This window comes from Gambusia affinis, linkage group LG01, assembly GCF_019740435.1.
Source record: "Gambusia affinis linkage group LG01, SWU_Gaff_1.0, whole genome shotgun sequence".
Taxonomy (NCBI): Eukaryota; Metazoa; Chordata; class Actinopteri; order Cyprinodontiformes; family Poeciliidae; genus Gambusia; species Gambusia affinis.
This window is the reverse complement of record NC_057868.1, coordinates 20,529,509-20,557,302: the sequence shown is the minus strand read 5'-3', so window position 1 is coordinate 20,557,302 and position 27,794 is coordinate 20,529,509. Positions and strand designations below refer to the sequence as shown.

At 38.9% G+C, this 27,794-nt stretch overlaps 1 protein-coding gene across 16 annotated transcripts; it reads left to right on the top strand.

Moving 5' to 3' along the window:
- The first annotated feature begins 30 nt into the window (after window positions 1–30).
- LOC122830319 (ral GTPase-activating protein subunit beta-like) lies at window positions 31–27,794 on the top strand. 16 transcript variants are annotated; one of them, XM_044115596.1, is made up of 33 exons: window positions 31–243; window positions 1,008–1,248; window positions 3,515–3,717; window positions 4,068–4,234; window positions 4,314–4,500; window positions 4,592–4,723; window positions 5,035–5,213; window positions 6,277–6,345; window positions 6,923–7,074; window positions 9,000–9,225; window positions 9,808–9,843; window positions 10,693–10,894; window positions 11,684–11,851; window positions 11,965–12,079; window positions 12,358–12,529; window positions 12,613–12,677; window positions 12,765–12,909; window positions 14,414–14,544; window positions 15,131–15,313; window positions 15,416–15,564; window positions 15,928–16,115; window positions 16,612–16,715; window positions 16,812–16,964; window positions 17,086–17,145; window positions 17,548–17,757; window positions 17,850–18,008; window positions 18,770–18,935; window positions 19,012–19,134; window positions 20,267–20,397; window positions 20,515–20,623; window positions 20,771–20,849; window positions 24,808–24,956; window positions 25,578–27,794. In XM_044115596.1, the coding sequence occupies exons 2-33, from the start codon at window positions 1,072–1,074 to the stop codon at window positions 25,769–25,771; spliced, it is 4,683 nt and encodes a 1,560-aa protein (XP_043971531.1). In that variant the 5' UTR covers window positions 31–243; window positions 1,008–1,071; the 3' UTR covers window positions 25,772–27,794. The 16 variants fall into 16 exon arrangements, with proteins under 16 accessions (XP_043971531.1, XP_043971521.1, XP_043971540.1 ...); XM_044115586.1 differs by having other exon boundaries at window positions 994–1,248; XM_044115605.1 differs by having other exon boundaries at window positions 32–243; window positions 1,027–1,248; window positions 14,423–14,544.

Here is a 27,794-nt window from a genome sequence, read left to right as displayed (position 1 = left end):
AAGGAAAACAATGCAAAAGATCATAATTGGCTGAATTTCTAGGACGTAATTACGGGCAACAACCGTTAGGGGGCGTTAACCACACACCGGATCCTTCTTCCCGTTAGACCCGTCAAAGCTGCAATATCCGAGCCCTGACATTGTGAAGATGGAGGCTGTTATGGTTTAAAGCAGGGCGCTACACGGAGAGCACAGACAGCGAGTTTCCGAGGCCTGTTATGACAACATCCCCAGCTGGTCCAGGTAAAACAGACAACCATTACTCAGCTAATGAGCAAATGTTAGCACCATTGCAATTAGCTTGCAGAAACGATAGCAAGCTAATGTCAACGAAGAGGCTAACGCAGCGAACGTTATCAAGGCTAGCTTCAGACAACTACAACGTAGTTTCAATTTAGTGATATTTTTGTAACGAGAACTTCTGGACTTTGATGTTGATATCTTTTTAACACATCCAGGAAAACGGTCTTGCAACATTTAAGCATGCTAACTTCAGCTAAAGCCATTTGTAAGATGAGGAAGAATTTTTGATGCTGGCTAAAGCTAACAAGCCGCTCCGTGGAAGATCCGTTTCCTGGTTGTGATTACTGTGCTTGGTAACTATCCTGGGTTTTTGACAGTGATCATTTGGCCACTGTTCTTTCTAAATTAAACAGACACGCTGTTTTTAGTAAAAAGTGAGAAGTAAAGTAACAGCATTAACACCCGGGCTGACTGACATATCATGTTTACAGGGAAGGGAGACCTCAATGAGCGATTATAGACTTTTACACACACCCGTGGTGCTTTGCATTTGGTTAGGGCGTGCCAAAGACTTTGTTTTTTTAGGAAACCGTTCTTTCATCATATCTTATGCCATAAGTTTTGATCCTGCTTGTTTGCATTCAGTTTTGCTCAATCCTAAAATTCCTCATTTAAGAGTAATATCAACTCAGAAAAAAGTACTATTTAAACCGCTGTGGTGGATCAGTAACTAAATAATAAGCCTGGTAGTGTGTCTGCTACAGCTGGCCTGTGTGTCTGCAGGCGGGAGGCAGGAGGTGTGAGGCAAGAGGACCAGACGCCAGCAGCATGTACTCCGAGTGGCGCTCACTGCAGCTGATGGTACAGAGCGACCAGGGCCACCTCAGCGTCCTGCACACCTACCCTCCCAGTGTGGGCACAGAGGTGGCAAATGCAGTGGTCAAGCCTCTGGGCACGGCAGTGAGCCCTGTGGCGACAGAAAACATCCTCAAATCAGACAGAGAGGTGCTCAGCAGTCACTCATGGCCTTTTATTTCTAAAAATCTGCTCACCTTTTAAACTCTTGCTTTCTCTTTCTCATTCTTTCTCTCTAAAATAAATGTATGTTTTGTGGTTCAGTAGGAGTCACTACAAGTAACTCAAACAATACAACTTAAAGTGAAATTAGGGAAATACTGATAGTCTTTTTTTACTTTCTGAACTGAAAACTAGAGATGCACTGATCAGACAAACAGAAAAATTTCCCTTGATTATCTCTGGGAGGGGATCAGTAGGTCAAAAAGAAAAACAATGGTAGTCAAATTGCATTGTCTTTGATGCATTTTGTTTTGAGTTTAGTTAAAATCAGATAATTGTTAGTATTAGGACTGGATCTGTTTCTCTAGTTTTAATCTTAAAATCTGTTCAGATTTCTAAGGTTGTTCTGAGGCTTCATAATAACCTTCACATTAGGTTAATTTTTTTTTATTTGTGTTGCACTTCAGTATTTTTTTTAATCCAATTGGAACAACAAAGATACAGAGATGCAAGAAAAATCTAATTTAATAAGGAGGTCCAACTAATTTCTACTTATCCTGATGTTTGTTCATCTTCAGTCTAGCAGTTTCCTTTACATTGGTTCTCTTCATTTGGAGAGCGTATACAGTGATCCCTCGCCACTTCGCGGTTCACTTATCGCGGATTCGCTATTTCGCGGATTTTCATAATGCTTTTTTTTTTTTTTTTTGGTGCATTGTGCTCTGCATTCTGATTCGGTAAAAACTCACTCCCGCTTCTTGTATCAAAACATGCTACGAATTGTGCTATCATTTTGTCGTCTCGTGCAGTTATATGTACGTACATAAAACAGCTTGGCAAATTTACATTAAGTTGGCCAAATTATCTTGTAATTTCGAAGAAGAGAACACTGCAGAGCGCAGTCAGGATGCAGCGGCCCAGTCTGAAGAGCAGTGAAACGGCCTACACGTCAGTCACTGTATTTGTATACAGTACATGTAATAGTTGCTAATTGTAAAAAAAAAAAGTTTTCTATTTCGCGGATTTCACTTATCGCGGGTCATTTTCGGAACGTAACCCCCGCGATAAACGAGGGATTACTGTACTTAACTTCTGGGACAATCAGCTGTAATTTGTTAGGTTTTTTTTTTATTTTTCATAATGTTATTGATGAGATAATAGTATGTGCATAAAAACTGAGGTAATATTGTTTCCCTCCTACTCTTACAGACCATTTAAACTCCATTAGCTTAAATCATGTCAGTCTCTCATGCCTTTAATTTAAGAGATACTTTCTTAGCAGTTATTCATATGAGTGATGCTAAATGCAGCAAATGTCTCTTCTGTATCTCCAGAAGGGAACTGTTTGAGAGTCAGTGTTTGTTTAAATAAAATGCCTCTCAAACTGCTTGCATTATTGTTGTTTTTTTGATGGTTATCTTTGAGCCAATCTTGGGAATCTTGAAACTGATTCTCAAATATGTAATTCAAATCAAGAAAACCTGTCCAAGATTCTTTTTGCTTTGATAGTAGCAGCTGACAGTTCCTTTCATTATCAGAAAAGTAATTTATGACTCAATCAAAATATGCAATGTAGGAAATGACAAAAAGAGCAAAATAAGCAATACCTCTGAAATCAGGCCTCTTTTGTAGCAGGTTTAATAAATGGGTAGCATTGCCTTGTAGAAATGAGTTTCCCTTTAAATAGTTTCTTCCTCTGACTTCTCATATTGGTTTTTATTTCTGTCAGAAGCATTAATCAGAGAAATGAACAGATTTTGTTCTATCATGTAATGATGGAACAAAAATGTAGATTTTGGTCTATCATTACATGATACACAAAAATCTGGAGTCAAGTTGATTTGTGAAGAAGGTTTGAACAGCAAGCCAGTTCAAAGTGCTTTAAACCATAAAAATAAACGGCAACTAATTATGAAACAAACAGGTTTAATCAAATGCCACCATCAAAATCATTGAGCGAATATACATCAAATATATTGATCAATGTTCCAATTATTATAAACCAAAGGCAACTAAGCAGCTTGGTTTTGATTTAAAGGCACTCAGTGCTTCAGCTGTTTTTCAGTTTTCTGGAAGTTTGTTCCAGATCTGGGGTGCATAGAAGCTGAATGCTTCTTCTCTATTTTTGGTTCTGGTTCTGAGGCATGTTTAATGGTGCTAAGCTGTTTAGTGATTTATAAATTAACAGAAGTATTTTAAAGACTCGTTGGAAAAACCCCATGTGACTGATATCTGGAAACCCTCTTCTTCCCAGGTGAAGTGGACTATGGAGGTGCTGTGTTATGGCCTGACCTTGCCCTTAGAGGGCGACACTGTCAAGCTGTGTGTGGATGTGTACACAGACTGGATGATGGCGCTGGTGTCACCCAGGGACTCCATGCCCCAGCCTGTGGTGAAGGCACCCAATATGTATGTCCAGACCATCCTGCGACATCTCTACAACGTATTTGTGCCAAGGTATGGACCCGCCTCAGTTTTCCTCATTTAATGTAATTATGTAATCTTTGCCGAGTAACAACTGTCTTTACCTGGATTATTGAGCTTTATTAATTAGTCATTTGTAGATGAGCTAATATTTAGATTTGCACAGATCTGATATCTATATCTGCCGATATTGAAAACAATTCTAGATGGGATATCAGTGACCCAATCCATAAGGCTGATCTAATCAGTCTAGTTCTATGCTTTGTGCTCTATGCTTGGATTGGTATCGACCGATACTAAACTTCAGGTATTGGTATCGGAAGTGAAAAACGTGGATCGGTGCTTCCTTGCTAATAATTTGATTTGTGTGTTTCTGCCCACAGGCCTGAGCAGCACAGTCTGAACCACATCAGACTCTGCCAGCAGGTTCTGACGGCGGTCCAGAAGCTGGCACGAGAGTCTGTCTCCATGGTGAGGGAAACCTGGGAGGTGCTGCTGCTCTTCCTGCTACGCATCAACGACACCTTGCTTGCTCCCCCATCTGTTGGCGGTAAGCCGCGTTCCAGCGTGTTCATTCATTTGTTCCTTGTGAACACAAATTGTAACCTAGCTTTACTTCTTTCTTTCAGTGGGCGTAGCAGAGAAACTGGCAGAGAAGCTGATGGCAGTTCTGTTTGAGGTGTGGCTTCTTGCATGCGCCCGCTGCTTTCCCACGCCGCCATATTGGAAGACCGCAAGGGAAATGCTGTCCAACTGGAGACACCATCCTCCTGTTGTAGAGCAGTGGAGCAGAGTAGCTTGCGCTCTGACTTCAAGGTAGGACTAAGAGGCAAGCAATAGAATGCGTTTGTGCGGTTTACTATTTATCTACTGTTAAAAAAATGCATATTTTTATTTCACAATCCAGGCTGCTGCGCTTTACTCACGGACCGTCCTTCCCACCTTTTAAAGTTCCAGATGAAGATGCCAACTTGATTCCCGTAGAGATGGACAACGACTGTGTGGCACAGACGTGGTATCGCTTTCTCCACATGATTGGGTGCATTTGACCTCCTCTATATTTTGATTCATCTAGAAAAATGACAGCTCTACCTTATCTGGATGTTAGTCTGTTTTTAAGGGGAAGTGAAAGTTAGTTCCTCTAAAAATGTTTGAACTGTAACTACATGAATAGTATAAACTTTTCACTCTGAGTGAATCCAACTGTCCTCCTACCTTCTAGTTCATTCCTCCTCATACAGTCATTGTCTCATTCATTACATGTTCAGTTGTTTTTTTTATTTTTTTTTATTGGGATCTGTAAACTGTGTACCTAATCTTGAGTATGCCTCACATCTCGTTTGTTTCCAGCAACCCGGTGGATTTGAGCAATCCGGCCATAGTGAGCACCACTCCAAAGTTTCAAGAGCAGTTTTTGATCTCCAGTGGGATTCCTCATGAAGTAGTTCTGCATCCGTGTCTAAAACAGCTACCCCAGATCTTCTTCAGGGCCATGAGGGGCATCAGCTGCCTCGTGGATGCATTCCTAGGTAAGAGGATGCACAGACAAATGGCTTGCATTGAAGCAGATCTGACATTGATAAAGGCCAAAAAATGTCAGCTAAACGCTATAAAGGAACACAGTTTTTAACAGTGGAAATGTGTGGATCATACTTTATTAGTGTAAGATGTGGCTGTCATTACACACAGATTCTGACGTCATTACACACAGATTCTCAAGTCATTACACACAGATTCTCACATGTCATTACACACAGATTCTCACATATTATATTGCAGTAGAAACTTGCATTAATATTTTTAGCAGATCCTCATTATGTTGAAACAAGTAGCAGTGGATAAGGGACAGCATTATTAAAAAACAAGAAGAAAAAATGGTGAGGTGTTATCATAGTAACTTGCAGTGGTTTGCGGCATTAACTGAAGTCAGTCGTTCCAACCTTAAAGCACTAACCATAAACATATGTTCTGCTAATGCTGAAGAAATACACCAACACAGTATTTATGCTAATTCTAAATGTTAACTTCAATTCAAATTATATCTGCCCTTGAAAGACTGCAACCCCTCAAGCACCAGTTTAATTTGACATTTTCTATAGTAACCTTAGGCATGGTATTTATGACATTCGGTTCTTCACCGCCTTGTATTTTGTTTCTTTTTTGAAATAAATTTATTGGGGAAAAAGAGGGAATGTGAAGAGGGGAAGCCGGTCTTTAGCTGAGCAGCAGAGGTTTGCCTAGCAGTGGTAACTTGCCATTTTTTTCCCAAAAGCATAATTGTCTTTAAACCACTTTGAAAAATTTCTTTCATACCAACATGTTTTAAAATTCAAAATTATATTGAACAGTAAACACTACATTACACTGAACAAAAGTGGTTTGATGGGAAGCTAAGCATGGAAACAACAAACAGACCAAAGCATTGACTTTATTTTGATCATGAAAATAAATCTGTGCATTGCATTTTTTTGCCCCTTCCTTTTTCTGATTTTGTCACAACCTCTCAGTGAGATGAAGATAGAGGGTTCTAAACAATGTCAGACACATTTCAGGAGAAACATGTCAGCATGTACTTTTCTCTTCACACTGTAGGTGTCTCTGTTGAAAAGAGAGATGTACGCGAGAGGGCATTCTCTTTTTGTCCCCTGCCGCTCTCTCATGGTACACTCATCAGCTGATGCATCATATAATGAGACATGATGAACATGTGGTTTGTTTTTTGCGGTGATCATGTTAAAGGTCCAGTGTGTAGGATGTAGCAATAAAAATAAAAGAATAAAAGGACCACCGAAATAGTTGCTCTGAAGCTTAGAGCTTTCTGTGCTGCTCTAGTACAAAAGAGTGATTTGATTATCTAATTTTCAAGCAAAATATTGGCCTTCATGTTCATTTTTATAATGTATATTGCATTTTTGCACCTAGTTTGGCCTTAACGTTGCACACTGGAACTTTAAGAACTGTAGGTTTTACTGCTAAGCAAACTGTAGCTCACAGATAGACTAAACTACCAGATCATCAACATGGGACTACTCCGGTTTCAAAGTGTCAATCATTATCAGTGCATTTCCAATCTTGGTGATTCACATCTAACTGTTCTAATGCATGTTTACCAATGAAGTTGGGCTTTGATTAAATCTCTTACCCCGAATCATTTTCTCTTTTCTCATCATTTGCTTGAATGCTGATTAGAGAGTGAACAGGTTTTGCCTCCATGGTGACGCTGCCTTTTTATTCACAGGTATATCACGACCCCGGGCGGACAGTGCCCCGCCCACCCCAGTGAACAGATTGAGTATGTCTCCGCCCCCCTCCATCGCCAACACTACACCACCACACAGCCGTAAACAGCGGCATGCGGTGGTCACGAAAACCACCAGCAAGAGCTCAACTGTAAGTCTGACTGTTACACAGCCATAATGTACAGTTGAGTTACTCTAGGGGAATCCCAAATGATTTGACCTTTTTTCACTCTGCCATTACAACAGGAGACTAGATGGAGCTGGAAGACGCTAAACAAAAGCTAGAAATAGGAGTCTAAAAATGAAAGCTGTAAAATATGTTGGGTTACTTTAGGCTATGAATAAAGTTATTTAGCCTGATCAGGATCGGGCCGGGTCAGGTCTGATTTTCTGTTTTTTAGACCCAATCTAAACTCTAATTAGAGGAGGCCTCATAACGAGCTGATCGTTTGGTTCAGGTCTGCTGGAGAAGCTGCAGCACTTTTTGGTTACAGTTTAGAAATGAAGGTTTGGAGTTTCATATGAGGCACGACTTACATGTTTTAAAGAGCATGTGGCTGTTTGTGTCTTACAAATGTTTTAGTTCAATTACCACAAAGTTGTTTTTATCATTTATCCGTATACAAGTTTGTATTTTAAAGAGTTCAGAGGACAAACTTGATAGGATAACGGATAGAGATTCTGTTAAGCTCCAAATTATTCATAACCTTTGCAGAGTTGGTTGTGAATATTTTAATTTAGTTTTTCCGACATGTTTTCTCTGACATGAAGTAGTATTAATGTTTTTGAGTCCCCAGTTTTTGAGTTTCCACTTGAATCTGTGAAGGGAGCTAAATGTTAGAAAGGAGCGCACTTCTTCAAAAACTTGGTCAGCAATATAAATCATTTATAGCAAACTGTATTTGTTAAAATATGAATAAAACTAGATTTAAAAACCAAAAAAATAATGAAATCCCTTTCCTCTCTGAAACGGCCATCTAAATTTGAAGTTACTCGACGTGTAAATAATTTAGAATTATAAAAAACTGTCCTGGAAAAAAGTTGTTAGAGGTTGCAGTAGATTTGAGATTTGAGTGGGATATAACCCTGAACATTGAGCCAGAGTTTTAATAGAAAGGTTTATAATGGAGATTCTGAAACTTCAAGTTCAAAGGTCAAACCCTGACTTCTTGAAAAGGTAAAAGTGTGAAATAATAAGCAGCAAGTGGCTATCTTTAAAGTTTGTGACCCTGTGCGTCTCTGATTTTCTACATTAAGCAGTATGAATGCTATTCATCTTTTATTCTTATGGGCTTTTCATTCTAGAACAGATAAAGTCCAATTTCTTTGTACAATAACGTGAAACAGCTGAGGAAAGAATTACAGATTAACCAAAAAGATTGTAACACATCAGCGAGTTCCGTAAACCTGCGGCCCTGTGATTTATTTATTTCAATTATATGTTTTACACAATTAACAGATTATTGATCCTCAAAAAGTATATATTTGTGATAATTTGTTGGGATTAATGTAATATTTCTTAACTGTACATGAAAGTTAAGAAACAAAAGCTCTTCAGATAAGATGCAAAATCTATTTAATCACACTGTCCGCAATATTCTCTTTATAGTGTGTGTGTGTTGGAGTTGGAACATTGTTCAGAGGGTTTTATAAAAATGCTAGAATGTTGGAGCAACGGTTCTTCTCAGACGTTAGTCTCCTAGAAATGTGCTTGCAGAACATTGACGGAGTGGATGAACAGAAATTCACTCCAGATTTCAGACTTGGATCTAATTTCACTTCAACTTCACAGTTATGAAAGACTCTTTGTCCATATTACCATACAAAATCACAATCTCTGAAGTTTTTGGTTGTAACCTTAAAGGTGAAAAGTTGAAATGTGTGGTAACTTCTGTCTAAAGTTTTTGGGAATAAATTAACTTTCCCTTTTTTTAAAAAAAAAAAATCTGTCTACAATTACCCTAATACACCATTGTATTAATAAGACTATGTGTATCCTGCTTGTTGTTTTAATCCAGAGAAGTGTATGTTTTAAAAGTGAATGAGACATCCCTGTGTGCGGTCTACCTATTGCAGAGCAGCAGCAGCCAGCCAGCCAAAGCTTCCCAGCAGCAGCAGCCGTCATCATCCCCCACTCTGCTGTCCAGCCCCAACCAGAGCAGCTGGGAGGCCCGGCCCCTGCCGGCCCCCGCAAGGCCAAAGGTCAACAGCATCCTCAACCTGTTTGGCCAGTGGCTTTTCGATGCCGCTCTTGTTCACTGCAAGCTGCACAGCGGCCTGAGCCGGGACCCCAGCATGACCGGTAAGCAGGGAGCTGGCGGGCCACGATACTTTCAGCTGATTGCATGGTGCCAGTCTGCGTGTTATGTTGCTGTTCATTAGTGCATTTATTTTTTTCTGTTGTGGTGGTGTTCTGTTTTATTGTGAGTTGTTGGGGTTTGTTTTCTTTCTTTCTTTTTTTCACCGTGTCTCTGAATCTTTGTTGTTTCTGTGTGTGGAGGGCTTGGTTAGAAGCGGCCACAGATGAGATTATTATCTGATCCTGATCTATTTTGCATCAGACAGCTAATCAATACCTGGCTATCGCTACAACTATATTCTACGGATTTGGTTTACAGTGACGTTCTCTGTTAAAAACCCTCAAAATCACTTATTGCTTTTAGTTTTACTAAGTAATTTGGCTCATCATTGGTTCTCCTTATCTCTTCTTTTTGGTGTAATGTCCTGCACGTGTCTACCATGTCTGATATACTGTCCAATACTTTCAGTGGGTCAAAAGTCATGTATCAAACACAGTAAAAAGTAAGAAATACAATGAATTGATCCCAAAATATTGGATCTGCTTTGATTTTTGTCTTTCTTCACTATTTCTGTTATCTTGCAGCCTCTTTTATCCAAATTCTCCTTTCTTATAAATCTTGTAAGTAGGAACGGCAGCTTCTTTTGCTCATTTGATTTGCGTTTTTTGACAAATCTTCCTGCTTTTCAGTTAAATTTCTCATGACCATTGTCACTACCACCATGGTTTCATGCCCCCCCACTCCTTGTCACATATATATATATACATATATATATAAATTAAAAAAGACCAGCGCTTTTCCAAAGGTGATGAAATGGATTTCACCTACTGACCATTTATCTCAACCATAATGTCGCCAGTTTGTTGACACCATTTCCCCATTTCACTTTTTTTCTCTTTGTTTGAGTCATGCTAATCCATTATTGCGTTTCAGACCCTCCTTCTACTTCTGCATTAATGTTTTGGTTTGTGTAATTTTTGTTTTAAATGTGTTCAGTTTGAGTTGTGATTTTTATTTTTATTTTTTTATTTATTTTTTTTTATTGGCTTGTTGCCTCGGTGCATGAAGTGAATGATCTGTATTTCAGGTGACCGCCATGTTAACTGCAACATCACAAAAAGCTGACACAGGGATTTTGCTTTGCCACTTTTAATGACCCAGTTTACCACGACTTACACTACATGTAATGCACAGAAGTGCAACTCGTATGGCAAACTCTTTGTGTCGGATTTTCCTTCTTGAATGCTTTTAAAGAGGAATGTCTGTTTGGAGTTAGTGTAGTCTGTTTTTCCTTTTATCTCAATAAATGTCTTCTTTTTATTTGCTTTGATGTTGGATTTCTACGGATGGCTTTTTCCATTCACCTTTAGTAGATCTGTTTGTGTTTGCCTGTCTCTACTACCTGCATGATTTTAAGAATGAGCACATTGGCCTGGTCCTCTCATTCTCTGTCTTCCTGCTCGCCACAGCAATAGCCACTCAGATGGGCCTGGAGCTGAGGAGGAAAGGTTCCCAGATGTCTACTGACTCCATGGTGCCCAACCCACTGTTCGACATCAATGAGTTCCCTGAAAGCTACGAGGCAGGACGAGCCGAGGCCTGTGGGACGCTCTGCCGCATCTTTTGTAGCAAAAAAACCGGAGAGAATATTCTTCCTGTTTATCTGTCAAGGTAAGGAAATGCCTCAGCCTGAATGTGTGCTGCTTTCACATCCAGTCTGTACAAGTTTGAAAGATTGTGGAGGATTTTATTTTGGTTTGTACAAGTGTGATTTGATAAAGTGTTTGGGCCAGATAAAGAGATTTTATTTAAATTACAAGAACATAATATTTCCAGAAGAACGTCATAAAATTACTGTTTTAAGTAAAATTTTGGTTTGTACAAGTGTTATCAAATTCCGACTGAATTCTTCTAATATTACTTTATTCTGGTAACATTTATTCTTGTATTATTTCTACTTTATTGTCATATGACTTTTTTTTCATATGAATATGACTTTATTCTGGTATAATGAGTTTATTCTTTATTCCTGTGATATTATGATTTTATTCTCATAATTTTATTTTTCTTTCCCAGCCGGCCCATCATAGTGTGGCAAAGAAATATGAAGATTTTTGTATTTTGTCCTTCTCCTTGTAGGACAAAAAATAAAAAATAAATTGACGTATAAAAAAATGTAGCCACATCATATCTTATCTAAAAAAAATTAAACTTAAGTTTTTGTTTATGGACTAAATTATAAGAGCTCTTCCTCACTACTCTTTTTGTGTCCTGGTCTACATAACGCTCTGGTAGAACTGGATCACAATGTGGTGGTAAATAAATCACTAAAACTGCTATTTTTCAGTTTTTACCAAAAAAAAGACCTAAGATTAGAAACTACACCTTAGTGTGTTCTTCTGCATTTAATCTAACCCCCATAAAGGAGGATGTTCTGCTGTTCTTCACTTCTTTATGCAGGTTCTACATGGTTCTGATTCAGGGTCTCCAGATTTCAGATTTTATCTGTAGACCTGTTCTGGCTTCCATCATTCTCAACTCTTCGTCTCTTTTCTGTACCGACCTGAAGGGCATCAATGTGGTGGTGCCCTATTTCATTGCTGCTCTGGAGACTATTGTGCCAGACAGGTCAGGCTCTACACCGGAAAATATTTGCTGTTTTATCTACTTTTGATCTTGCTCTTAATCTTGATATGGGATATTTTATATTCTCATCCTGGGTTTTTTTTTTTTTTTTTTAGGGAGCTGTCAAAATTCAAAATGTATGTAAATCCTACAGACTTAAGGAGAGCTTCCATTAATATCCTTCTTGCCATGTTGCCTCTACCACATCACTTTGGCAACATCAAATCTGAGGTAAACTCTCCACACTCTGCCCTCTGCTCTCTCTGGTACAGCTTTTTTTACTCATTGGAAATGTATATTATTTTTTGTACAATTTTGACTTAATTACTGCTTTGAATACACTTTCAGCAGTTACCTTTTTTCGAATCCGTATATTCAGGTTAGCAATTACTGTTAGTTGATTATTTCAGTAATCAACTCATCACAATTAATCATTTCAGCCCAAGCTTGCAGAAATTGCTCTTTGGCATATGCAAATAAGGTCTGTAATGCTGGTTCGTGTCCTTTAGGTTCTGTTGGAGGGAAAGTTCAACGAGGAAGATGGCTGGCCTCATGACCAGCCCGTCTCCTTCCTGTCTCTGAGGCTGCGTCTTGTTAACGTCCTCATCGGAGCTCTGCAGACCGAGACTGATCCCACCAACACGCAACTAATTCTTGGTATCACCTCCTTCCTATTTCAATGTACATGGCTAACCTACACAATCTTCTCTTGTTGACATTTTTATTTGTGTTTATTATTATTTTTATTTTTCCATCCTTCTCAGGTGCGATGCTAAACATCGTCCAAGATTCTGCGCTGCTAGAGGCCATAGGAGCCCAGACCGAAACAGTAAGTCTCAGATCAGACACATTTTTTTTCTCTTAAACAACTGGTCTACTGCATTCATCAAGATGGCTGCCGTCTCCTGTCTTTCAGGGCAGCATAGATGGAAGCCATGTGACGCTGAGAAGTCAGAGTCACAGTCGCACCAACAGTGGCATCAGCTTTAACAGCGGTGGCAGCACAGAGGCCACCAGCCCAGACTGTGAGCGTCCAGCGCAGGCACTGCTCCGAGACTATGGTGAGACACGCAGCCACACCACTGATCGGCCAGCTAACAGCCGCTGTTCATCAATGATGCTCACTGAGGCTCGTAGCAATACTGCACTAACATACCTGTTGTTTGTAGCTAACGTGGTTAAGGTGGTGTGCAGAGTTAAGAAGCGCTGGGTAAAATGTCTTTGTAGGTGATTCATTTGTTTGCTGTGATCTAACAATATGAGACTATATTTCCAACTTTGTTTTTTTTTGTTTTTTTAAATGACTGCTTGGAGCAATCTTGTCTGATTAAAAGTAGGTCTGCAACTAACAATTATCTTAGTGATCAATTCTTCTGATGTTTAATCAATTAATCGCATAAGAAAATTGGCACATTTTGCAGACTTTTCGTTTAAGCAACTAAGCTTATTTTATACAATATTAGAAATACATAAAATATACTAATAATTCAATTGATTTAAAATAAATTTGTCTCCCTGAATTTTGGGTTGAAACTAATGATTATTTTAGTAATCGATTATTCTGAAGAGTAATCAATTAATTGGATTAAAAAATGTTCACCGGTTGCAGATTTTTCATTTAACCAATTAAGTTTATTTTGTACAATACTAGAAATACATAACAAAACACAAATAAACCAGTAGTTTCGTTCTTAAAATTAGAAAATGAACATTTTATTGTCTAAATTGCAAAAACAGCATTTTCTTAGTGTGTAGTTGATCATTTGTAGCTAACGTTGCATCTGCACCTGAAACCTAATTCTAATATCAACATGTGAAAAGCTTGGTCCTTTCTGCTCGACTCAACATGACTATAGTGTAGGATGGATCTTTTGACTATTTTTTTGGAGTAACCACTTAATACTTAGGTAGCAAAAGGTGCTTGATAGATTTCTTTTATAAATTTGAACCAGATGAAGTTAAAACTTTGCCACTTAAGTTTTTTTGTGCAAAGTTTTTTGTTTTTTTTTAAATGTTGTATGCAAAATATACATGTTTTTTCTGGCTTAATTTTTGTTCTATGTTCTTTAACCAAATGGTCTTTTTTTCCAAGTCTGTAAACTGCAGTTAAGGATTAATTGATTACTAAATTAGTTAACGATTATTTCAATAATCAATTCAGTACGATTAATCCATTTAATTGTTTCAGCCCTCATTAAAGGTCATTTAGAGATGATCCTTTCTCTCACATGGGTGAGTGGTAAATTTTACTGGCCAGATGAGTCTAACAGGGGTATATGGAAATGTTTTAGCTATTAACTAACTTATTTCACATTAACTAATAACAAATCTGCTCCCATTGCTCAGCCCTCTCTTTTTCTGCGTGTATTTTTAAATCTTTTCCCTAAGTTTACATGAATGTAATGAATGCTATGCAGTGTAGAGATGTTGTTGTTGCATGATGTTTTTCTTTTTGCTAAATGGGCCCTGAGTGTTTCTCCTGTCGGACCTTGTGGCGGTGTGGCTTTAACCCTTCATTGTTTCTGTCTCGCGGTGTTTGGTATTTCGGGGTGTTTTATGGTCTAGTTCTTCCAGATACGGCTGCAGGCCTGCTGGTGCGCAGCATCCACCTGGTCACACAGAGGCTCAATTCTCAGTGGAGACAAGACATGAGCATTTCTCTGGCTGCCCTGGAGCTGCTGGCGGGACTGGCCAAGGTAAGCACAAGCTTTTAATACATGCTACTGCTGGTCAGTCTCTCTGCTTCAGTAGCAAATGGACTTTTGTTCACACCTCTGTGTGAGAACTTTAACTGAGAGCTTTGATGGTTACTCTGCAGAGCCATACATGTTTATTTAAAAATGCTATTGGACAGTATTTCCAGTCTAACCAATTGTTTGGGAGGCATGCAGGACGGTGGCATTTTCTACAATCACAAACATAAACACGGTGGGGTGTGTGAAACTACAGGTACTTTGCTTTTCGGCAACAAATATTGAGACTGGGAGGTCTGATGTGAAATAAAGGATGCAAGAGTGGGAAAGTACCTCATGGCAACAATTAAGTACCGGGATGATCTGTTTTTCTACTAAAGACCAGGCAAAGCCTTGTTAGTGTCTAAGGCATCATGAGTCCTGAAATATTGGAGTGTTTGAATTTCAAGACTGGCAGCTTCTTTCAGAAAACTGAAAATAACAAACGTATAATCCAAAATCAAGCTGCTACCATGGCCATCTACCTCATCCCTAAAGTCTGGAGTCATTCTCATTACTGGGCTGCCTCATGTCTCTGTGTCTTCATCAGGTGAAGGTGGGAGTGGACTCTTCAGAGCGTAAACGTGCCGTCAGCTCCATCTGCGGTTACATTGTGTACCAGTGCAGCCGGCCGGCCCCTCTGCAGTCCAGAGACCTGCACTCCATGATCGTAGCTGCCTTCCAGTTTCTCTGTGTGTGGCTCACAGAGCACCCCGGCATGTTGGATGAGAAGGTGCGTTCAAAGACCCACTAAAAAAGTTTTCATCTTTGCTCAGTCTAGATAGTCGGTGCTGAAAGTTTCTTGGACTGAAACACATTTCCGTTTATCCGCCAGGATTGTTTGATGGAAGTGTTGGAGATTGTGGAACTGGGAATCTCTGGGAGCAAGTCTCGCCATGAACAGGAAGTGCGTCACAAAATGGAGAAGGAACACAATCCAGCTTCAATGAGGGTGAAGGACGCCGCTGAGGCCACGTTGTCATGGTGAGATGTTCAGTGTTTGTGCTTTTTTTAAATGCTCCACAGTTAGTGACTCAAACCTCAACTCTCGCTGTCTGCCTGACTTTAGGACTGGTGCTAACAATTATAGTTTTACTATCCTTATTCAAAAAGTGGAAATGAAATAATGAAAATAAAATGATGCGTTGCTGTTGTCTCTTTCTAGGCTAACTTGCCAGCTGATTGTGATAAATTTTATGTGTACTATAACTGTCATTTCATAAATGTTGTAAAGAACAGACCATAGAACAACTCATCAGGTTGACTTTGTAAGAGGCTTAAAGACAAAACTTTCCTTTTCTTCATGTAATCAAAGCTTTTTTTTGTGTGTGAATCCCCAAACACCAGCATCATGCAGGTGCTGGGGGCTTTTCCTTCTCCCAGCGGACCTGCGTCCACCTGCAGCCTGCTGAATGAAGACACTCTGATACGCTACGCCAGACTGAGTGCCACAGGAGCCACAAACTTCCGCTACTTCGTCCTGGACAACTCTGTGATCCTTGCCATGCTGGAGCAACCTCTCGGCAATGAGCAGAGTCAGTGTTGCAGCATCATCCCCCCATTGTTGTTATTACTACCAATGATTTGACCTGCTTTTAATTTAAAACATTGTCGCTGAGATTAAAATATTAGAGACTAACCAAGAATCAAACAGGTTTCAGATTGATTATCCCTGATTGGTTTCTGGCAGGATGAAAACTCAAAAATTCAATCTTTTTTTGTTTAGTAAACACACCACACATATTAACTACCAGGTTGCACTGAAAGCTGTCTTCATTGTAAATGTTGTTTCTCAATAAAGAAGAATCAAAGCTATCTTCCCTAAGTTAGTAGATGGATGTGTTGAAAGGGTAGTGAAATCCATATAACATCAGTAATTGTAAGCAGTTATTGACCATGACAGTTGTATTAATATTGATAACAGTGCACAGATTTCCTATAGAAAATTAACTAAGAATTTGAATGGGGTTCTCCTCAAGTGATCAACCTGTTTTATTTTCTTCACTGACTAAATCATTTCTGCTCCTGCAGACCCCAGTCCGTCTGTGACCGTTTTGATCCGAGGAACAGCAGGACGACATGCCTGGACGATGCAGCTCTTCCATCAGCCAAGAGGGGCTCGTGCCAATCAGAGGGTTAGATCTCATCAGAAATGACTGTGAAACATCGGTGTCCATAGTAATGCCACCAACTCCAGTCTGAATTTGTCCACATTTCTCCTCCCATAACAGATGTTTGTTCCTGAGAGCCGCCCAACCCCAAATGACTATGTGGGCATCAAGTACAACGTAAAGCAGAGGCCCTTTCCAGAGGAGGTTGATAAGATCCCTCTGGTCAAAGCCGATGTCAGCATTCCAGACCTGGATGACATTGTCAGTAAGGAGGTACGTTATTTGGATCGCTTCCTGTTTACAGTTTTATGCAAACTCTGCAGATCTGAAGGATAACTCTGGCTGAAAACCAGCATGAAGCTGATTCTTGATGTTTGCTACTGTACAAACTCAGGTGGGTTGTTTGGGCTATGAAGATGATTCAGCAGCCACAAGTTCACTGATGTGTAAATACGTAAGTTATTGAAGAGAAACTAAATTCATTTGGGTGAAAAACAAGTGGGTGAAGATAGTTGGGTTGTGATAACTGGTTTCTATGGTAATCCAGTTCTTCTTTAGCTTTCTGCAAGTCCATAATCAGTTGACATGTTACCATTTTGAGACAATGTTAATAGAGAAAGCTTCACAAGACCTGGATAAAGATTCATTTCACTGGATTTCTGTGCCACTTATTCTATTCATTGAACTGTGATATAGATGATGAAGGTTTTCATGCATATTAACCTGAGGATGAGGTTCCTGTCCTGGTAGTGGAAGTCTTACGGTGAAGGTTTAACCATGAATCCATCCAATCAGCTGCCGGTTGTCCAGCTCCTATTTTTTGTTTGTTTGTTTTATCACATCTTCTCATTTCCAGCTGGAAATTCAGCACAGCAAGCTTCGCAGTCTGATGGCCAAGCAGATAGACTATGAGAACACTTTGGAGTGGCACAGCGAGGAACTCTTAAAGTCCAAGTCCTTCCCAGACTCTCAGGCGGAGTGCAAACCTCCTCCGCCCTCGCAGGAGTTCCAGACAGCTCGCCTCTTCCTTTCTCACTTCGGTTTTCTGTCTTTGGAAGCGCTAAAGGTCCGTACAAACAAATTTCCTCTCCCTCTCTTTTGTACACTCTGCCGTTACTCGACCAGCTTAGCTGTACGCCTTCTTTTCGCTTCTTTCAGGAACCCAACAACAGCCGTCTACCTCCTCATCTGATCGGCCTGGACTCATCCTTGCCGGGGTTTTTTGATGACGTCAGCTATCTGGATCTGCTGCCCTGCCGACCGTTTGACACCGTCTTTATTTTCTATGTGAGGGCGGGACAGAAAAGCAGCTCTGAGGTAAGAAACAGACTTCCAGACTCTGCAGGTATTTTACAGATGTGCAGTTTGAAATTGTATGACTAGATTTTGACTTTAGTTGAAAATAAAATAGTTTACAACTAAAAGTTTGTTCTAGAATGAACTTCTAGAAAACTGTAAAACTACAGAAACACTGAGTGACTAAAATCCCACCTGATTAGATTCCTCATAACTGGAACAATGGTGAAATTATTTGATGAATACTTGTTTGATGATTTTGTTGATGGCATTAGACAAATTGTATTGTTTGTTCTATGATTGTTGACTGTATTATGTTTTTATGATGTTGAGGTTTTTGAAACAGGTGTTTCTTGTATTATTTAATATATCAAATTCTTATAATAAGCAGTTTGATTTACTGTTGTCACAATAAATTCCTGTTAATGTTTCAAATTCCCAAAACTGATTATATTGTTTAGTTTTATTAATTTCTCCACTCATTAAATATCAGTAAATATGATTGAATGCAGTTACTGTGTGTGTTAGTGAAATAAATCACTTTTTTATAAATGTGTGTGTTTATCAAGATCAGTGTTAGAACTTTATGTCCATGTCGCCGAGCTTTGTTGCTGAAAATATGAAACACAAATGATCTACACTTGAAAAGGGAGTTTAACTCTTCACTGTGGTTCTAGTTGGGCAGACAGAGTTTTCAGTTTAGTCAGAACATTGTTGCCATTTTTCACTCTGTTTGCAAAATGATTTTCTGGTACATTAATGTGCATCTCCATGGTGCTCAGATTTTGAGGAATGTGGAGTCGTCAGCTACTGTCCAGCCCCACTTCCTGGAGTTCTTGTTGTCTCTGGGCTGGCCTGTGGATGTGGGCCACCATCCGGGATGGACAGGCCATCTGGACACCAGCTGGTCCCTGAACTCCTGCTTTGACAGCACTGATCTGCAGACAGGTCAGCTGACAACCAGTTCCAAACGCAGCAACTGATGCTGTTATCTTCTCCAAATGACAGTTTTTGTTTTCATCAGAGGAAGCAGCAAGCCCTGAGGACACTGGAGGTTCTGTGTTCAATGGAGAGAAGAAAGTTTTGTACTACGCTGATGGTCTCACAGAGATTGCCTTTGTTGTTCCCTCTTTAACAGAAAATTCAGGTTTGTGTTCAGAAACTTCTAAACATTTGAGCAGACTTTTGCTGCTCAAATGTCTGCAATTTCATTAAATCACTTTGCAAGTTTATGTAGGTATGAAAAAATTAAATTTAGTTTGGGAACTTTACTATTTCATTGTCTGAGATCAAATCTATTCATTCCTAAAAAACTGATTTATTTTTAGAAAATGACCTTTATGATTAGATTGTCACATCACAGCTGCAATTTTTATACAAATCATTGAACATTTTGGTTTTTGAATTACAGAGAGAACTATGCACACTCATTGACAGACAGAAAATGGCCATTTGTCCTCCAGATCTCTTCATTTGAGCGTTTTAAATTGGATCTAAGTTTGGTTCAGATGCGGCACAATCCACAGAAATTTCTGTTTTCTGGAATAAAAAAAAAAAAAAAGATTTGCATTCAATCTGGAATGGTGAGTTTTATTTTTGTGACTGCATTGCAAAAACACAAAATTTTAACTTGTACTTTTGTCTAGTTCAAATACACATAAAAAACAAAACAAACTGGAATGTTTTCAGCAAGATAAATAGGCCTGTTTTAAATCAACAATCCTTGAAAATGGATTAAAAAAAAGAGTAGTAGTTTCACTGTCAAATTATTCAGCTTAAAGTTGGAAAATATCTCAATATAAGTAAAAAAACTGCCTGTAGAATTACTACTCTTTTTTTAAAACTATTTTCAAGACTTACTGACTTAAAACAAGCATATTTATCCTGCTTAATTTTTTTCAGAGATATTAAGTGGATCTCTGAACTAAAGGTAATCTTATTTCTACTGTATGAAAATGTTTGAACTAGAAATTGGACAAAAATACTTGTTTAAATTTTTTTTCTTCTTTTTTTGCATTGTGTGGAAGCGTTTTCTATCTTGGCTGACGTTTGCCTAAAAACTAAGAGAATAAAATAGTATTTTGTCACACTGCGTTGTGGTTTGTGGGAGAGAGACAAAAAAAAGTTGTTTTTTTTCATATTCAAAAGTTCATGCATTTTTGGGGATGAAGTCTGGAAAGGTTCAAAACCACAATTAAAAATGATCAGGAACCAGGACCGTCACATGTGAAGTATTGAAAAACCAGGTTGTTCAACTTGCCTGGGTTGTTATGTTGCAGAAGAATCGTCTGTGCACAGTGACTCCACAGTGGAGGCAGACACCAACACAGACCTCATACCTGGAAAGCAATCTAACCTCACACTGGAACTGTTCCCAAACCACTCTGAGAGCCTTGAATCTGCTAAAAAGGTAGCTTTGCAGTTTGTCTGACTAAACAGAACCTCTACGACAATGTCATAGAATATAATTTAGCTTTTTTTTAATGTACTCATTGCCTAAATTTGCTAAGTTGTGTTGCTGTTGCAGCTGAGTCCTTTGGTGAAGACAAAGAGGTCATCGACTGGAAAGTCTTACCCCCAGCTGGGTCCTGAGACCAAAGTGTTTGTGGTCTGGGTGGAACGCTTTGATGATATCGGTATGCACACACTACTTCTAATTATAAAACTGTTTCATGTGGCCATACAAATTTTTGGATAAAACTGTTCAGGGATCAGCAAAAAATATCTGAAGGTGTTAAATACGACATGACTGTTGATGAACGCTTTGGGTTTGTGGTCTGCAGAGAACTTCCCGTTATCTGATCTGTTGGCGGAAACCAGCACAGGCCTGGAGGCCAGCATGAGCAACAGCACTTCCAGCAGGTATTCAGAGGTTACCACAAAAAGCGCTTTGCTTTCTGCCACGCACAACCCATCATCTTGTGATCTGGTTCAGATCAGGTGCAGAAAGGAAGGAAGAAAAAAAAGAAACACTTGTTTTGCAAAACGGTACTTTAAACCTGCTGTGCAAAACAGGAAGTGTTCATATGTGTGTGCAAAGGTTGGCAGAGAAAAAAGAAGTGTGGCAGAGCAGTTTGTTGTGACGGTGAACAATGTTATCTATTGCTTTTAGTGAACTTCAGGCCTGGTTCTTTCCATTAAAAGACACAGAGAACCAGGCCCATCTATCCATCTATCTATCGGGTCGTGGGGGTAGCAACTTTATTATTTTAAAGAACGGTGTCAGAACTTGTATCTTTAATATTACTTTAGTTTTTTTCATCATGTTTAATGTGTGAGTTTAGAATCAATTATGCTTCTTTGAGGACTTCCGGTTATGGCGTCTTGCTGAGCAGCTGCTGGGCTCTTAGCTCAGACCAATATACCCTGTATTTAGATATCTAGACCACTGCTAAGATATTTTTCGTCCGAGCAAAGCCCCTGGGACAAGCTAGAGATTCAATTCCACCTGCCAAGATGCAGAGTAAACACAAATTAAAAGGGAAAACAACCAACAAAGAGGGATCTGCAACTATGGGAGATTTTTTTTTTTAACTTCATATCAAGAAATTAAAGAAACAATTGGAGACTGGAGTGTTCCTTGAGAGGCTTACCTCAGCAGAATCCCGCATTAGCAACCTGGAGTCCTGCGTCGCTTCGTTAACTGGGAAAGAAGCGCCAATACAAAAGAAAATCCAGGATCTCGTTTTGAAGGTGGACGAGCTTGAAAACAGATGCCAAGAAGACAGAACAAGGGGACATCATGGCTTTTCTGTAGCCCTGCTTGATGGAGATCTTGGGGTGGGATTCATCCCCCCCACCACACACACACACACACACACACATTATCGAACGGGTTCACTGGCTGCAGGGCCAGAGCGCTCCTGGTGGCCCGCCACGCGTGATCATCATAAAATTCCTAAACTATCAAGACAAGATGACTGCAGCCCATCTGAAAGAAAGGTGATGTACAACGGCTGCCATGTGATGTTCTTCCCTGACCTATCCGCAGATGTGGTGAAACAACGGAAACAATACGAACGGGTGAAACAACAACTCCGTAATCTGAATTTTGGACTGATATTCCCAGCAAAGATGAAGATTTTTCTCTCTTCCACACGCCAACGGAGGTGGAGGAATTTATACGGAAAACAAGACAACAATCTGACTGGTAACCACACTTGCACGCTAGATGGCGTCAGCAAGGTTTAATAGGGGTCAATATTCTATTTGATCGGTGATCCTGAACAATACACATTCCGACTAAGTCTCCCCGTCATAGTGGTGGGGAATAATTTCTAGATAACATGGACGGGTTTGCAGTTAAAAGTTGTGGTGCCAGTTGTTTAAGTAGACATTTTTTTCTGCTCCTGTTTTTCTAGGATCAGTAGCATAGCCAAGTCACAGAATAGAGAGGAAGAGGAGTTGGAGATTCCCACTGGTGGGAAATCTCAGGAAAGTTTTTTGTGTTTGTAAATGTTCAATGTTCTCAAGGTGACATTTGAACCAGGTAGGAAAGATATGGGTTTTAAAACATGGCATGCTAAACGTTTATGCAAAATTTCAGATTTTTTTGGTAAAGGGATTATGATGAGTTTTGAAGATTTGAAACAGAAATTTGACATTCCAACTAAACATGTTTTTAAGTTTATGCAAACCAGAAGTTTTGTCGTGGGTACTCAAAAGTCTCTAACATTACCTACTCTTACTAACATTACATTACATTCAAATGGTAATTTGTATTTAACAAATTACCATTTGAAGAGGAGCCCAATATCCCGCTTTTTTAATATCATCAAAGACAGCTCCCAGACATCCTCAGAACACAAAAGAATTGCATGGTGTGAAGACTTGAAATGTAATATAGCAGTAGAGGAATGGCAGAGGGCCTGTCTGAAGGCACAGACACAATCTATTAATACTCAATTTAAGTTAATCTAATACAAATGGTTGATGAGAACATATGTTACTCCAACCTTACTAAATAAATTTAATTCCAACATTCCGGATACATGTGCTAAATGTGGAGATAAAGGCAATGTGATTCACTGCCTTTGGGAATGTCCTGAGATTCATAATTTTTGGCACTAAACTTAATCCCTGTCCTAGGTTGTGTATCTTAGGAATTTTTCCCACTCAAATAAGCAAGGTTGATCAAAAGTCCATAATTTACTGTTTGGTGCAGGCCAAATATACTATGTAAATATAGTATATAGTATTAATTGAGGTCTGTAACCAGACCTCAATTAAAAACTTGGATGTCTACATTATCAAACTCTCTTGCCTTGGAGAAACTCACCTATAAGATTAAGGGTAAATATTGTGTGTTCAAAAAGATATGGGAAAAGTTTTTGCTATTCTTGGAAAATATAAATACTCATAATGAAGATTGACAGAATGTACTCTCGCTAATTTTGCTCATGTTTTTATTCTTATAATGGCTGTAAGTCTGTTATCGTCATGTTAATTCCAAATGTATTCACTTGCTTGAAAAATGGACGAAACTGAAACACTGATGTCGAGATGCCTAGATTCGGGGAGGACGATGCAATAACCTCATACCTAGCTTGTGGACTATGATTAAATCTCTTGGACTAAGTCTCAACATACACCCCTGAGATAGCAAACTTATAGTACTCTATCTCACTGCAATCAACTAGTGTTTGTCACCTTGAATGTTTAAGTTGTTAATGTGTTTCCTTTTGGTTTTGTTAGGTGCTTTTGTGAGTTACTTGTCTGTGTGTCTCTTTTGAAATATAAAAGACAAACAGATTTTCAAAAAAAAATTCTGCTTCTTCGAACTTTGTGCATAAAGTCAAAACAAAAAAAGGTTAAAAAATTAATCTGTCATATTTGATCAGGATATCTGAACATTTTTGTAAGATTAAATTAATTTATCTAAAATTAATGCATTAAAATTTTTATATTCATTAAAAAATTGACCTTAGACACATTGATCACAGGTCTTACATTTTGTCATGGCAAAAATATTTAATCACATATTCTGTAATTTTTTTTGTCAAAGGTTTGAGTTGCACACAGATGGCTGCATTGTGTTCTGTGACTCAAGGCTGTTGAGGCAACTGCTAGCTCCTAATGTATTATTACTAGCTATCTACCATGTCTAGCAAGTATGGCAATACTTTAAGAGGTTGAAGTTGTAGAGAACATATATGTGATTTTCTTCTCTTCATTTCCGTCATGATAGAGATCTTAAATTTCATTCATAATGGTCTTAAAAAAGTCTTAAATTTGAGTTGGTGGAACCTCCACAAACTTTGTAGGCGTAGAGAAGAGCATTGGTCTGAAAACAGGTGAACAAATTACACATTTAATCTTTGTGTAGATTAAAGTTGAGCTAAATTGGAGACCAACATGTATTTCAACACGCTTTCTGGTGAACCTGGGACATGTTGGTGCAAACAAGCCAAATGTAAAAAGACTTTATAATACAAGTAAAAGTAAAGTTTTGTCTGCTTCAATCTTTTTATTTTTTTGTCCTTCAATCTTTTTCATAGGCATTTTGTCTTTTAGTTGAAATATTCCTCATTCTCAATAGATAAGCTTGTTCTGCGATATGTTTTTGTGTTAGATTGCAACAGTGGTCTCTTTTAAATGATTTGTTCTGTTATATGAACTTTGTGTTCTTCATGGAGATGCAACTCATTCTATTATCACTATGAAGAGGCAATCTTAAACCAACTTCACTGCCGTTTTTCACTCATTTTGCCCATTTTAGAATTAAGCTAAGACATTTTAAATATATTTTACAAATAAATAATCAAAGATGACCACCGCATGTGTATCTTTTAAACATACTCCTTCCTGGTTTTTGCTCCAGGTCAGGGTTGTTGGAAAAGGACGTTCCTCTGATCTTCATTCACCCGTTGATGACAGGACTCTTCCGGATCCGGCTGCACGGAGCTGTGGGCAAATTTGGCATGGTGATCCCCCTGGTGGATGGCATGGTGGTCAGCCGCCGGGCTCTAGGTAACACTGGCAAATGGCTGTCACTGGCCAACATGTTATGGCTGACTACTGGAAAGTGTATGTTTAGTTGTTTTTAAATACTTAGGTTAGGGCAGTTCTATGGGCGATACAACACGTTCACTACATTGTTCTTGCTCCAAATTATTCTTAGATAATGAGACTTTAGTTTATTCTGAGCTGTTTTAGAGTCTCCTGTCACTTCAAATCTCTTGGCCACACCCCCTCAACTCAACTTTCCCCTCAAATATGAAATATCTGCTGCAAACAGATGCACAATTATATGCACATCTTTGACAAGCAGAGGTGGAGCCTGCTGCACAACCAACAAGAAGGCAGCCAGTGGTTTCTTGTTGGTTCTTTTTGGAAGCAGTTGAGACCCAAATGGAAGTATAAGAAATAAAAATAGTAGGTGCCCTTTAACATTGATGACATAAATTTGTGTATATATTTGACTATAAAAGTTGGATTTTAAGTCTTTCAATGGCATTTGTCCCACCTGAGCTTTTGTGGTGTCTACAGTTTCCTCAGATGTGTATAAAACTTTAAAAGCTAATGAAAAAATAGAATTTTGATGTGACAAAATTCTGACTTAGTTTTTCTTTCCTTTGGGTCTGCTTTCAGGGTTTCTCGTGCGTCAGACGGTGATCAATGTTTGCCGACGGAAGCGCCTGGAGAGCGACTTGTACAACCCGCCGCATGTGAGGCGAAAACAAAAAATCACTGAAATTGTGCAGCGCTACCGCAACAAACAACTGGAGCCTGAGTTCTACACCTCCCTCTTCCACGAGGTCGGAGATGGAAAGCCTCACCTCTAACCCTACTCCCTTCATCCTGTCCTAACACTGGCTCATACACATTCTTACCCTGAACCTCTACACAACATACAGATGCGTTCACCCATACATCCACAAACACACACACACTCAAAATCTTTATATTTATACTGTACTATTTTGTTATTTATATGAATACATATATCAACACTGTTTGCCTTTGACTCTGAGATCAAAGTGTCAGAAACCATGCCAAGGTGAGGGAGAAACACCAACATTTCTGTATTCCAGCCGCTCACCCTGGCTCTGAATGATGGAGAGTCTAATAGTCACTGTCTCTGTTCATGTTTAGGTTCAGGCTTTGCAGCAAAGAAAAGGTTTGCTTGGTCTATAATGCAATACTTCACTAACAGTGTTGTCCTTTCTGAACTTGTATAAAACATTCTTTACACCTTTGTAATTATTACATGATTTTATGGGATTTAGTAACATAAAATTGTGCCCAAATCTGTTTTTCATCATCAATCAAAACAGATTTCTGTTTGGAATTTTGCCAAGGATAAAAATGTTTAATCGACATGACTGTGTTTTTGCAAGACAAAGAAGCTACGGTTGACCCATAATCTTATCTCACCACTAACTATCCACATCTTATTTCTTGCTAGTGCGAGCTACAGTCTTCCTCATGCAAACCTCACATTTGGCCTTTGGTCTGTCCATCGGTTTTCTCCTATTTTCTTGTGTTGTTTTACCGAATGCGAATGTCATTTTTGATGCCCTCTGTGCTTCAAGCTTGGCTCTCCTGCCATACAGCTGCCAGTACTGTGTGTGTGCACGGTTTCTTTTTGCTCATTCAGCCAGTCAGTCGACACTACATGAGATCAGGGAGCTTTTAAGAGTTCTGAACGTGGCATTAAATATAGAAAGTTGTCACTTTAAATGAATGAAATCTCAAAACTACACGTTTTTTTAAAATTATCATTTCTTTTTTTTCTTTCTTCAGAATCTGTCAACAAAACGCTGTTAGTTTCTCAGTAGTGCTGAAATTTACTGATAGAGCTCCTGGGTTTGGCCTTGATGTTTGCAGGGCTAAGCTTAGACCAACCTCAAATCTGGTTTAGGTGTGAAGTCGCTGCAGATGCCAAACTGAAAAACATTGCACAGTGTGTCTCTTCTAAACAACATCCATATGATGGTTTCTCCAGCCAAAGCGCTCACCGTAGCTCACAGTTTGATGAACAGTGCACACATCTTGAGTCAGCCTATGTGTGTAAAGGCTTAAGATTTCTGCACCATGCTGTATAAACTTGGTCAGATTTGTTGATTTAAGCTGTATTTCTTTGAAAACCCTTAAAAATAAATCAAATTTCTGTTAAGTTTGAAGTTTTGGCCTACACAAACGTACGTCGAACTTTAATTTTTGCTTCATGTTTCACTTGTATTTTCTCACTGTATCTTGGTTTTGATTAATGCCCTCTGACTGTCTGCCTGTAATAATGTGACTTTTATTTATCACAAAGATGGAACAGGGCAAAACACCTCTTAGTTTCTTGTTGATGTATATTGGAAAGTCTTAATGCACTGAGCACATTTAAATTTTTTTTTTTTTATTACCTTACATGTCTTTTTGTACTTTTTTGCATTTTGAAAAAAAATCCCTGCTGAAGGAAGAGTTTTATCTTGTGAAATATGAATGAAGAGGCTTTGTGGAGTTTTTAACCTATCATGTCTAATTGTGACTCACTTTTTATGACAGTGCTGTATGCACCGCCTTTTCTGGAAGGAAAGTTTATTAAATATGCTTTGAGGAAACTGCATACAATCAGTCACACGTTGTTCCTGTTACTCCTCTGTTGTTGGACTCTATTTAAGGACTTGCTATGTATAGAAGTGGAAGATTTGTAAATATATGATAGCCTAAGGAATTAACAAGTTGTCTGTAGTGTTCCTCAGCTGAGGCGATGGAGGGGGAAAAAAAATTATGTATGTCTGCAGTTATGTGTGGGAGGAACACGATGGGTTTGAATGTAACATGCATCAATTAAAACTATTATTGACCTTTTAA

Excerpts from the sequence above, each read along its gene's own strand:
- LOC122830319 (XM_044115596.1), top strand. The coding sequence starts at position 1,072 with ATGTACTCCGAGTGGCGCTCACTGCAGCTGATGGTACAGAGCGACCAG. Across the intron at positions 1,249-3,514 it reads TCCTCAAATCAGACAGAGAG|GTGAAGTGGACTATGGAGGT; the intron begins GTGCTCAGCAGT and ends TCTTCTTCCCAG. Across the intron at positions 24,957-25,577 it reads GGTCAGCCGCCGGGCTCTAG|GGTTTCTCGTGCGTCAGACG; the intron begins GTAACACTGGCA and ends GTCTGCTTTCAG.